The 12,854-nt window shown below is 39.7% G+C and overlaps 1 protein-coding gene across 1 annotated transcript in view; it reads right to left on the bottom strand.

The window, feature by feature from the left end:
- FER1L6 (fer-1 like family member 6) overlaps positions 1-12,854 on the bottom strand; it is a 180,925-nt gene that overhangs the window by 23,609 nt on the left and 144,462 nt on the right. Inside the window, exons 33-34 of the mRNA XM_023223018.2 lie at positions 4,033-4,193; positions 622-764 (exon numbers count right to left, since the gene is read on the bottom strand). Coding sequence (XP_023078786.2) covers positions 622-764; positions 4,033-4,193 — 304 coding nt within the window. The remainder of the gene's footprint in view (positions 1-621; positions 765-4,032; positions 4,194-12,854) is intronic.

Genomic DNA, 12,854 nt, shown 5'->3' with positions numbered 1-12,854 from the left:
AATTCTATGGTCATCCTAAATAGTTGAGATAATTTACATAAAGGTCCTAGTACACGGAAGGCTCTTCACAAAGTTTATCTTGTCTTCCCTTCTGACTCCTAGCCCAGCTCTCTAGGTCTTTTTTCCACACAGCTTCTTCTTACCAGTTCTTTAAGGTAACCTACCACCTACTGCTTCTCTGAGAAAAGTGTGTTACCATTAGGCTGTGTGCTTACAGATAGATTTTGGACAAAGTCCTGGGCATACCCAATGGGTTAAGTTTTTCAAATCTCTAACATTCTTCCAAAAGTGTTTGGTAACTCAAATCATAAAAAGCAGTACTAAGTTAAACACTGACTCCAGGGCAGGGCTTCTCAAATTCAGTATTATTGATATTTTAGGCTAGATAATTCCTTGTTGGAGGGAAGCTATCTTGTGTTTTCTAGGATGTTTAATTTAGCAGCATCCTTGGCCTCTACCCACTATATGCCAGTAGCAACCCCACCTACCTGTGACAACACAAAATGATTCCAGACATTGCTAAATGTTCCTGAGGGAAGGTCAAAATTGTTCCTGGATGAAAACCATTACCCTATGGTACACAAGATTAACTTTTAGGGCCAGAAAAGTCTCACCCACTACCTGCTCCATTCCTGGCTTATCCTTGTGGTACAGCGGCCGAGTTTCTATGTGCTCGGGAACCAGTCTGCACCCGACTTCCGGAATATCTTCCCAAGAGTGTAAAACCTTGAGGGCCAGGTGTTCATAAGACTCCACTGTCTCATCTGCAGGAAAGAAAGACAAACTTGTCAGGTGTGTGTTCCTGCAAGGAGACAGTGATGGGCTGCCATATGCATTTTTAAACACTTAGAGGCTTATTTAAATGTACCAAGGGGCTGGGTGCAGTGGTTCACACCTGTAATCCCAGCACTTTGGGAGGCCAAGGTGGGTGGATCACATGAGGTCAGGAGTTCAAGACCAGCCTGGCCCACATGGCAAAACCCTGTCTCTACTAAAAATACAAAATATTATCCAGGTGTAATGGCGGGCGCCTATAATCCCAGCTACTCAGGAGGCTGAGGCAGGAGAATCGCTTGAATCCGAGATGCAGAGGTTGCAGTGAGCTGAGATCGCGCCACTGCACTCCAGCCTTGGTGACAGAGCAGGGACTCTGTCTCAAAATAAATAAATAGGTGTACCAAGGAACTGGGAAAGAAAAACAAAAACAAACAGAAAAAGATGAAGGATGGAAAGAGGCGGAGATAGAAGGGAAGGGGAAAGAGATAGAAAGTTTAGAGAGGGAAATTAGACTAGTTCACAAGAAGACCCAGAGAACAGTCTTGGTCCTGGAGTAGGGGCTCCACCCACCCCCTAAAGATCTACAGATCACAAACATGGCTTCAAGGTACTGGAGAGGGTACATTTTTGGAGTTCGCTCCACAACTGTTTGCTAACATGCTGTGAGAGGGCCTGGAAAATCAGGGTGGCACTAAAAGTGAGGTGGTTCAATGGGCACAACGTCCATCCATAGGGACGTCTTTTGTCTTCTCACGGTTGCTTTAGATTTCTCTCCTACCTACACCCACCCACAGGAAATGTCCTCTCATCCGCCATTCTACCAAAGAAGGTTGGTTATTCATAATAAAAACCACAGGTGGAAATGATACTCACAAAACAAGACAAAAATTGTTGAATAAAATATTGACAAAGTTTAGAATGGCCTAATCTGCTATAGGAAAACTGAACTTGTCTTTAAAAAAAGGGGGCCACAATGCCCCATTTTACATGATGTGATTGTGATTATTATATATTGCATGCTTGTGTAAATGTTTTATTTATCCCATAAATATAAATACCTATTATGTACCCACAGAAATTAATAATAAAAATAAAGGGGCCACAAAAAATCTCCCAATGGCAATAATTACAATCAGTAAAAGTTGATAGAGACACACAAGAAATCAATGAATAAATCTTTGTTAAAGTTTAAGAAGCCAGGAACTAATCTTATGAACATAATTTCAGACTTCTAGTGGGCAAAAAAAGTGGTAATTGTTTAATCATGTAGAATACTGACCAAAGAACTAAATTGACTTAATAGAGTATATTGTGAATAAATGTTTTTCTCAATATATCATTAATATCAATAATCTGTATGTAAGAACCTTCAATGAGTTTCTGGGCTTGAAATAACAAGGTAAAAGGAAATCTTGGTATCAAAGTGGTAGGGGTCAACATAGTGTCAAAGTATCCTACATATGGTTCAATACTTTTGATGCAGTGATCTCATGCCCTTAACTGGGCTCATTGTATCAAAAGTACTGAATCATATGTAGGACACTTTACAGCATCAAATACATGAGCGAGTGATATGGTTTGGGTCTGTGTCCCTGCCTAAATCTCATGTCGAACTGTAATCCCCAGTGTTGAAGGTAGGGGCTGGTGGGAAGGTGACTGGATCATGGGGGCAGTTTCTCATGGATGATTTAGCACAAGTGCTGTTCTCGTGATAGAGTTCTCACAAGATCTGATTGTTTAAAAATGTGTAGCACTGCCAGGCATGGTGGCTCACACCTGTAATCCCAGCATTTTGGGAGGCCGAGGCGGGCAGATCACCTGAGGTCAGGAGTTCAAGACCAGCCTGGCCAACATGGTGAAACCCCAACTCTACTAAAAATACAAAAATTAGTCACGTGTGGTGGTACACACCTGTAATCCAAGTTACCCAGGAGGCTGAGGCAGGAGAATCACTTGAACCCGGGAGGTGGAGGTTGCAGCGAGCCGAGATCATGCCACCACACTCCAGCCTGGGCAACAGAATGAAACTCCATCTCAAAAAAAAGAAAAAAAACATGTGTAGCACTTCCCCACTTTCTTTGTCCTGCTCTGGCCATGTGAGTGCCATGCGGGCTCCCCGTTTGCCTTCCACCATGACTGCAAGTTTCCTGAGGCCTCCCCAGAAGCAAAGCAGATGCTACCATGCTTCCCATAGAGCCTGCAGAACCGTGAGCCAATGAAACCCCTTTTCTTTATAAATTACACAGTCTCAGGCATTTCCTCACAGCAATGCAAGAACAGACTAACACAGTGTGACAGTACGAGAATTCTTCTGTATCATTAAAGTGAGTGTGATTTTTTTCCCTCACTCTAAATGTATGAAAGCCTCTCTGGGAGTGTTATGTCCCAGGATGTTCATGTGGAAAATCTACTACTTGGTGTTAAAATAGGATAGTTACTGGTATAACATTTATGGGGGTAATTTGGGTTGTGTTCAATTATTTATGCTATATAATATTCACTTCAAGACTATTGCCCGCCTTCTGACACAACAATTTTACTTCTGTGACCTATACTATAGAAATATCAGAAACACACAAATGTATGTATAAGGAAGTTCATTGTAGCATTGTCACTACAAAAAGAATACAATGTAAGTAAATGGCATAGCCATGAAAAGGCATATCATCACTAATCATTTCAAAGAACAAAGGAGAATCATTATTGGAAATTTTCAAAGCTGGACACAAAACTATATATTTATAATTCTGTAAAAATGTGATATATTCTCAAGTCACACACAAGTGCAAGAAAATATGCCAGTGAATAGCGTGGTTGAGTCTGAACTTGGGGATTATGAGTGATATTCATTCTTCTCCTTACTTTCCACACTTTCTACCTATGAGCATGCTTTTTTTTTTTTTTTTTTTTTTGAGACTGAGTCTTGCTCTATTGTCCAGGCTGGCTCTGGTCACTGCAACCTCCACCTCCTGGGGTCAAGTGATTCTCGTACCTCAGCCTCCCCAGTAGCTGGGATTACAGGCACCCACCACCACGTATGGCTAATTTTTGTATTTTTAGTAGAGACAGTGTTTCACCATGTTGGCCAGGCTGGCCTTGAACTCCTGACCTCAAGTGATCCGCCTGCCTCAGCCTCTCATAGTGCTGGGATTACAGATGTGAGCCACCGTCCCTGGCCACCATAGCCAAAAATATCACTAGAATCAGGATTTTCAAAAGAAGAGCAACAGCAGCAGGCATTTTGCAGGGAGTTACCAGTGTCCTCTTCAGTGAAGACAGTTTTTCCGGAAAAGACTTGGTTTCCTATCTGTATTTTCCCAGGGTGGAAGTAGGGTCCATCCAGCTTGTTGTCTTTGCAGAGCTTGGTGAGGATTTCAGTGGGTTTGGACGTGTCTCTCCAGGCATTGTATCCTTCTCTGAAAAGTGGAGGGAGGATACACTTTGAGGTCCCCAGAAGAACCACCCAGTATGATTTGTGCAGTTTCCTTCAGATTTAACTTGCTATTCTATGTACCCGGGGCTAGGGGTTTTGTTTTCTCTCTTTTCTGGCCAAACACAGCTTGCCTGAAAGGCGAGACTTCTGAGTAGCTTAACAGAAAAATCCTTTGAAGGTAGCTTTTTTGTTGTTTTGTTTTTGTGGGTTTTTTTTTTTAAGCAATGTACTTCTCATTTTTTAAAAATTGAAGTGAAATTCACACAACAAAATTAACCATTTAAAAGTTGACCAATTTAGTAGCATTTAGGATATTCCCAGTGAGGTACAACCCAAAAGAAAACCCTGTATCCAGAAAGCAGTTAACTCCTCTTTCCCACCCCTCAGAGGCTCTGGCAATCACCAGTCTTCTTTCTGTCTCTATGCATTTCTTTGCAGGTTATATTTGTTTAGTTTTATTAAGTCCCTAGCAGACTTAAAGTTTCACCATGTTGGCCAGGCTGGTCTTGAACTCCTGACCTCAAGTGATCTGCCTGCCTCAATCTCTCATAGTGCTGGGATTACAGACATGAGCCACCGTGCCCAGCCACCTTACTTTTACAATTAGATGTCCCATAGCCAAAAATATCACTAGAATCAGGATTTTCAAAAGAAGAGCAACAGTAGCAGGTATGTCTTTAGTCATACTTTCTGTCTCTATGCATTTCTTCGCAGGTTATATTTGTTTAGTTTTATTAAGTCCCTAGCAGGACAGCCACTCGGCTGCTGTTATTCCAAGAGAAAAGCCAGACTCATCCTATCAAGGCCTCTGCTTCTTCCCTCCCTTCTCCCTACCCTACCACCTTGCCAAAATCATAGTATATATCCATGTCACAGATAAGGTCTTGATGTGTTGTTTCTCTAATCAGTGATAAGTTTTTAAATCTCCTCAACCTATTCTTTCCTTAAAAACTAGCTGTTTGGTTAAAATTACTAATTTGCAATGCAGCACTCCCTACAAGCCAGGACCAAGATAAGCTTGATGTCTCTGCTCATTGGGACACCGGGTTCATCAGAATTTAAGTTGTTTAAGCATTTAAACAAATCAACATGGCTTATAAAATGGAGCTAACAAGTAGTTTCCCCACATTATGCCAGAGAATCCTGAAAAGGTCAGTCATCCAAGCCAGTTCCAGAGCCACACACAGGCCTTCCCAGAAATAGGCATGCTTGTCTTGTTTTAAAAACTTTTCAGTGAATAAAGGTTGCAAGTCCCCAAACAACTATACTGCTCCCTAACAGGTCAGCCAGGAAATTCTTCTGAACAAAAGATGTACCATTTTCCTGTGGTTTCCTTCCCCAATTTCAGAGTGAGAACAGCTAATCGCTGTCTGAATGGAATTCTCTCAGGCACTTGGAAAGCTATGTAAATCCCCCAAGAGGCATATGGTTCCACTAGGGACTGAAAACTAAACAGGCTCTCTAGGCTCAAGGCAGAACAGATCAGAAAGAGAGACTGTATGAAATCATGCCATGAAGGATATAGGCGCTCAGAGTCTGTTACAGTGTAAATTGGCACAACCCCCTGGAGGGCCATTGGGGCATATGTATTAAAAGTCCCAAAATGTGCATTCCTGTTAATGGAGCAGTCCACCTTGCTGCATAAATATTAAGTGAATTATCAGAGAGGTGTGCAGTGGCTTTTGTATGAGAACATTCATAGCAACAATATTTGTAACAGAATAAAGAAAAATACAAATGCCCTAAAATTCAGGAAGGCAAATTGGTTTTACCATCTTGTAATTCCTATGATTGAATACTATAGATATATTGAAATAATGACTATAAAGAATATCTAATGACATAAAATGCTTGGGATATAAGGGTAAGTACAACAAGCACGTTATAAAACTGCATGGATAGTAGAGTCCAGTTAGGGAGAAAATAGCATGGAACATATTGAAAATGAAATACTACACAAGAAGTTTTACATGAGTGGAATAATTTGAGAATTATTTTGTACTTTGTGTTTTCTAATATCAATGAGTGTGTCTTATATTTAAAATTACACCATACTCTTAATTTTTTTTAAGCTATCCGTACAACATGCTTTAAAAAAAAAAAAAAGCTGGTAGTCTATATTTTAAAATTAAGCAGCATTCAAAATATTTGTAAAAAGTGAGAGTTTGGGGGAGGGAGACAGAGGAACACCAAATTGAAACTATACACACAAGATCAGGCGTGCAATCACAGTACCTGGTTTTAACATGATATTAAGCAAAGATGCACTAAAGAGGGTAAGAAAGACACTGTCGAATTGCCTATGCCACTTCTCCCCCATTCCCTGGCAGTGGCCCTGTGGCATGGAGAGAGGATCTGTCCACTTAGGGAAGGAAGAGCACAATAATTTTGGGACTTCGGATCGGAACTCAGTGCTGCCCTGTCACAGTAGAAACACACACCAGACAGAACTCAGAACTCAGCTGGTGCGCATGGAAGGAGCATTTAGACCAACCCTAGCTACAGGCAAATTGTCCATCCAAGCTGTTGGAACCTGAGTTGAGTTTCAGCAAACTCTGCTACCGCGGGCTAAAGTACTCTGGGGTCCTAAATAAACATGAAACACAGTCCTGGCCACAGGGACTGAAATTCCTGTGCAAATCCTACTGCTGTGCTGAGCTCAGAGCACGTGGACTTGGCGTGCACATGACGTAGTGAGATACCAGCTGGGGCAGCCATGGGCGTGCTCGCACCACCTCTCCCCTAATCCCAGGCAGCACAGCTCACAGGCCCGGGAGAGACTCTACTTCCTTCTGCTTGAGGAGAGGGAGAGGAAAGAGGATTTTGTCTTGCACCTTGAACACCAGCTCAGTTGCAGTGAATACAGCACAAGGTAGAGTCTTGGGGCCTCCATTCCAAGCCCCAGCTCCCAGACATTTCTAGACATAATCTGGGCCAGAAGGGAACCTGATGCCTTGAGGGGAAGAACCCAGACCTAGCAGGATTTATTTCCCGCTGACTAAAGAGCCATTGGGCTTTGAATAATCAGCAGTGAGAGCCAGGTAGTACTTGCCATTGGCCTTGGGTGAAACTCAGAGCAGTGCTGGCTTCAGGTGTGACCCAGCACATTTTCAGCCATAGTAGCGATGGGGAGAGATTCCTTCTGCTTGAGGAAAGGACAGGGAAGCGCAAAGGGGACTTTGTCTTGCAGCTTGGGCACCAGCCCAGCCATCATGGGGTAGAGAACCAAGTGGGCTCCTGGGGACCCTGATTCTAGGCCTTGGCCCCAGATGGCATTTTTGGACTTGCCCTAAGCCAGAGGGCAGCCCACTCCCCTGAAGGGAGAGACATAGGCCAGGCAACATTCGCCACAAGTGAACATTGGCAGTAGCCAGGCAGTACTCACCATGGGCCTGGGGCAGTGGTGGCCATGGGGAGAGACTCCTCTGCTTGAGGAAAGGGGAGGACTTTATCTTGTGGTTTGGGTGCCAGTTCAGCCACAGTAGAATAGAGCACCAGGTAGATTCCTAAGGTTTCCAACTCCAGCCCTTGGCTCTCGGATGGCATCTCCAGACCCATCTGGGGCTGGGGGCCTGAGGGGAAGGACAGAAGCCTGGCTGGATGTGCCACCCATTGACTGAAGAGCCCCTGGGCTTTGAGTGAACATAGGTGGTAGCCAGGCAGCGGTCCACTGCACGCCTTGGGCAAGACTCAGTGCTGTGTTGGCGGCCACTTGGGTATGTGTGTCACCCCTCCCCGAGCTCCAGGCAGCTGAGTGCAGAAAGATAAACCCCATTCGTTTGGGGAAAAGAGAGGAGAACAAGAGTCTCTGCCTGTAATCCAGGGAATTCTCCTGGACCTTACCCAAGACCACCCAGGCAATATCTCTACAAGTCTGCAGGAGCCACAGTATTACTGTGCTTAGAGTATCCCCTAATGCAGATATGGCTGCAGTAACCAAATATTTAGATTATAATACCCAAGGCCCTTCAAATATTTGGAAAGCCTTCCCAGAAAGGATGGATACAAACAAGCCTAGACTGCAAAGACTGCAATTAATACCTAACTCTTCAATGCCCAGACACTGACGAACATCCACAAGCATCAGGGCCATCCAGGAAAACATGATCTCACCAAAATAACTCAATAAGGCACCAGTGACCAATCCAGGAGAGACAGAGATATGTTTCCTTTCACACAGAGAATTCACAATAGTTGCATTAAGGAAGCTCAACAAAATTCAAGATAACACAAAGAAGGAATTCAGAATCCTATTGAATAAATTTAACAAAGAGATTAAAGTGATTAAAAGGAATCAAAATCTAGAACTGAAAAATGAAACAGACATACTGAAGAATGCACCAGAGTCTCTTAACAGCAGAATTAATCAAGCAGAAGAATTAGTGAGCTTGAAGTTAGACTATTTGAAAATACACAGTCAGAAGAAACCATCGAAAAGAATGAAGCATGCCTACAAGATCTAGAAAATAGCCTCTAAGAGGCAAATCTAAGAGTTACTGGCCTTAAAGTGGGTGGGGGCGGGGGGGGGGGAGAGAGGAAGAGAGAGAGATCAGAGTAGAAAGTTTATTCAAAGGGATAATAACAAAACTTCTCAAACTAAGAGAAAGATATCAATATTCAAGTACAAGAAGGTTATAGAACACCAAGCAGATTTAATCCAAATAAGACTGCCTCAAGACATTTAATAATCAAACTCCCAAAGGTCAAGGATAAATTAAGGATCCCAAAAGCAGCAAGAGAAAAGAAACAAATAACATACAAAGGAGTTCCAATATGTCTGGCAGCCGACTTCATAATGGAAACCTTATAGGCCAGGAGAGAGCAGCATGACACATTTAAAGTACTGAAGGAAAATAAACTTTTAGCTTAGAATAGTATATCTAGGACAAGTATTCTTTAAATATGAAGGAGAAATAAAGACTTTCCCAGGCAAACTCTGAGGGATTTCATCAACACCAGACCTGTCCTATAAGAAATGCTACAAGAAGTTTTTAAATCAGAGAGAAAAGGATGTCAATGAGCAATAAGAAATTATATGAAGGTGGGAAGCTCACTGGTAATAGTAAGTACACAGAAAAGCACAGAATGTTATAACACTAACTGTGGTGTATTAGTTATTCATATCTTAAGTGGAAAGATGAACATATGAACCAACCAAAAATAACTACAACAACTTTTGAAGACATAGTATAATAAGTAGAAACAACAAAAAGTTAAAAATCAGGGAGATAAAGTTAAAATATAGAGTTTTCATCAGTTTTATTTTTGCTTGTTATTTTGTTTGTTTATGCAGTTACTGTTACCAGTCTAAAATCATGGGTTATATTATTTTCAAGCCTCATGGTAACTTCAAATAAAAAAAGCATACAACAGATACATAAAAAATAAAAAAGCAAGAAATTAAAATATACCACTAGAGAAAATCACCTTCACTAAAAGGAAGACAAGAAGGGAGAGCAGACAGCAAAAACCATCAAAAATTTTTTTAAATCGAAGAAGTCCTTACTTAACAATGATAACATTGACTATAAATGGACTAACCTCTCCAATCAAAAGACACAGAGTGGCTTAATGGATAAAAGACACAAGACCGAATAATCTGTTGCCTACAAGAAACATACTTTACCAATAAAGATACACATAGACTAAAAATAAAGGATTAAAAAAAGATATGCAAATGGGATACAAAAAAACAGGAGTAGGTATACTTATTATAAGACAACATAGATTCCAAGACAAGAACTATAAAAAGAGGCAAAGAAGGTCATTATGTAATGATAAAGGGGTCAACTCAGCAACAGGGTATAACAGTTGCATACACATACACCCAACCATGGACTACCCAGATATATAAAGCAAAGAGCTAAAGAGAAAGATACACCCCAATACAATAAGAGCTGGAGATTTCAACACCCAACTTTCAGCACTGGGCAGGTCATCCAGAGAGGACACCAAATAAGAAACATTGGACATAATCAGCCCTGTAGACCAAATGGACCTGATAGATGTTTGTAGAACATTTCATCCAACAGCTGCAGAATACCCATTCTTCTCCTCAGCACATGGAACATTCTCAAGGATAGACCACACTTTAGGCCACAAAACAAGTCTTAAATTTTTTTTTTATTTGAAAGTATATCAAGTATCTTCTCTGACCACAATGGAATAAAACTCAAAATCAATAATAAGAGAATTTTGGAAACTATACAAACACATGGAAATTAAACAATATGCTCCTAAATGGCCAGTGGCACAATGAAGAAATTAAGAAAGAAATTTAAAAATTTCTTGAAACAAATGAAAATGGAAACACAACATACCAACACTTACAGGACACAATGAAAGCAGTACTAAGCAGAAAGTTTATAGCAATAAGCACCCACATCAAAAAAGTAGAAAAACTTCAAATAAGTAATGTAACAATACATCTTAATGAATTAGAAAATCAAGAGCAAACCAAACCCAAAATTAGTAGAAAAAGAGATAGTAAAGACCAGAGCAGAAATAAATGAAATTAAAATGATAAAAATGATGAAAAGATTAACAAAATGAAAAGTTGGTTTTTCAAAAAGATAAATAAATTTGGCAACTCTTTAGCCAGGCTAAGAAAAATGGGAGAACTCCTAAATAAATAAAATTACAGATGAAAAAGGAGACATTACAACCAATACTGCAGAAATTCAAATCATTATTAGGGGCTACTAATGATATGTTAGAAATAAATAGGAAAATTTAGAAATATATTAGCAAATAAATTAGAAAACCTAGAAGAAATGAATGAATTCCTAGCAACATACAACCTACCAAGATTGAGCCATGAAGAAATTCAAAACCTGAATAGACCAAAAACAAGTAATGCAATTGAAGCTGTAATAAAAAGTCTCCTAGCAAAGAAAAGCCCAGGATCCGAAGCTTCACTGTTGATTTCTACCAAACATTTAAAGAAGAACTAATACCAATCTGAAAAACAGAGAAAAAGGAAATACTTCCAAAGTCATTTTACAAGGCCAGTATTACCCTGAAACCAAAACCAAAGACACATCACAAAACGAAAACTATAGGCCAATATCTCTGATGAACACTGACGCAAAAATGTTCAAGAAAAATCTTCAACAACATACTAGCAAACCAAATTCAACATCATTTTACAATGATCATTCATCATGATCAAGTGGAATTTATTCCAGGGATGTAATGATCATTTGACATACACAATCAATCAGTGTGATACATCATTATCAACAGAATGAAGGACACAAACCATATGATCATTTCAATTGACACTTAAAAAGCATTTGATGAAATTCAACATTCCTTCATAATTTAAGAAACTCTCAAAAAACTGAGTATAGAAGGGACATAGCTCAACACAATAAAAAACCATCACAGCAGACCAACAGCTAGGATTACACTGAATGGGGAAAACTGAAAGCCTTTCCTCTACAATCTGAAACAAAACAAGGATACCCACTGTCACCACTGTTATCCAACACAGAACTGGAAGTCCTAACTAGAGCAATCAGATAAGACAAAGAAATAAAGGGCATCCAAATTGAAAAGGAGGAAGTTATGCTTGTGGGTAGATAATATAATCTTATATTTGAAATAAAAAACTAAAGATCCCACAAGAAAACCATTAGAACTGATAAATTCAGTAAAGTTGCAGGATACAAAATCAAGGTACAAAAATCAGTAGCATTTTTATATGGCAACAGTGAACAATGTGGAAAAAAAATCAAGAAAGTAATCCCATTTACAATAGCTACAAATAAAATACCTAGGAATAAACTTCAAGAGAGAAAAGATCTCTACAATGAAAACTATAAAACATTGGTGCAAGAAATGGAAGCGGATACAAAAAACCAGAGACATATTCCATGTTCATGGATTGGAAGAATCAGTATTGTTAAAATGTCCATACTACCCAAAGCAATCTACAGATTCAGTGAAATCTCTATCAAAGTACCAATGACCTTCTTCATAGAAAAAGAAAAAAACAATACTAAAATTTACATGGGACCACAAAAGACACAGAATAGCCAAAGTTATTGTAAGCAAGAAGAACAAAACTGGAAGAATCACTTTACCTTCAAATTATGCTACAGACTTCAAATTATGCTACAGAGCTATAGTAACCAGAAGAGCATGGTACTGGCATAAAAACAGACACATAAATCAATGCAACAGAATAGAGAACCCAGAAATAAACCTATTCATCTACAGTGAACTCATTTTCAACAAAGATGCCAAAAAGATAGAGAAAGGACAGTCTTTTCAATAAATGATGCTGGGAAAACTGGATATCCATATGCAGAAGGATGCTGGGAAAACTGGATATCCATATGCAGAAGAATGAAAGTAGACCCCTATGTCTCACCATATGCAAAAATAAAATCAAAATGAATTAAAGACATTAGGTTAAGTAAAATACACCTGGCACAGAAAGACAAACTTTGCATGTTCTCACTTAAACACTTGAACTCATGGAGATAGAGAGTGGATGATGGTTAATGAGTACAAAAATATATTTAGATAGAATAAGATATAGTATCCGATAGCACAACAGGGCAACTATAGTCAATAATTTATTGTCTATTTTAAAATAACTAAGAGTATAATTGGATGTTTATAATATAAAGGATAA

The sequence above is a fragment of the Piliocolobus tephrosceles genome, chromosome 7 (assembly GCF_002776525.5).
Source record: "Piliocolobus tephrosceles isolate RC106 chromosome 7, ASM277652v3, whole genome shotgun sequence".
Classification (NCBI taxonomy): Eukaryota; Metazoa; Chordata; class Mammalia; order Primates; family Cercopithecidae; genus Piliocolobus; species Piliocolobus tephrosceles.
The sequence above is the reverse complement of the archived record's forward strand: the minus strand, read 5'-3'. Positions and strand labels throughout refer to the sequence as shown.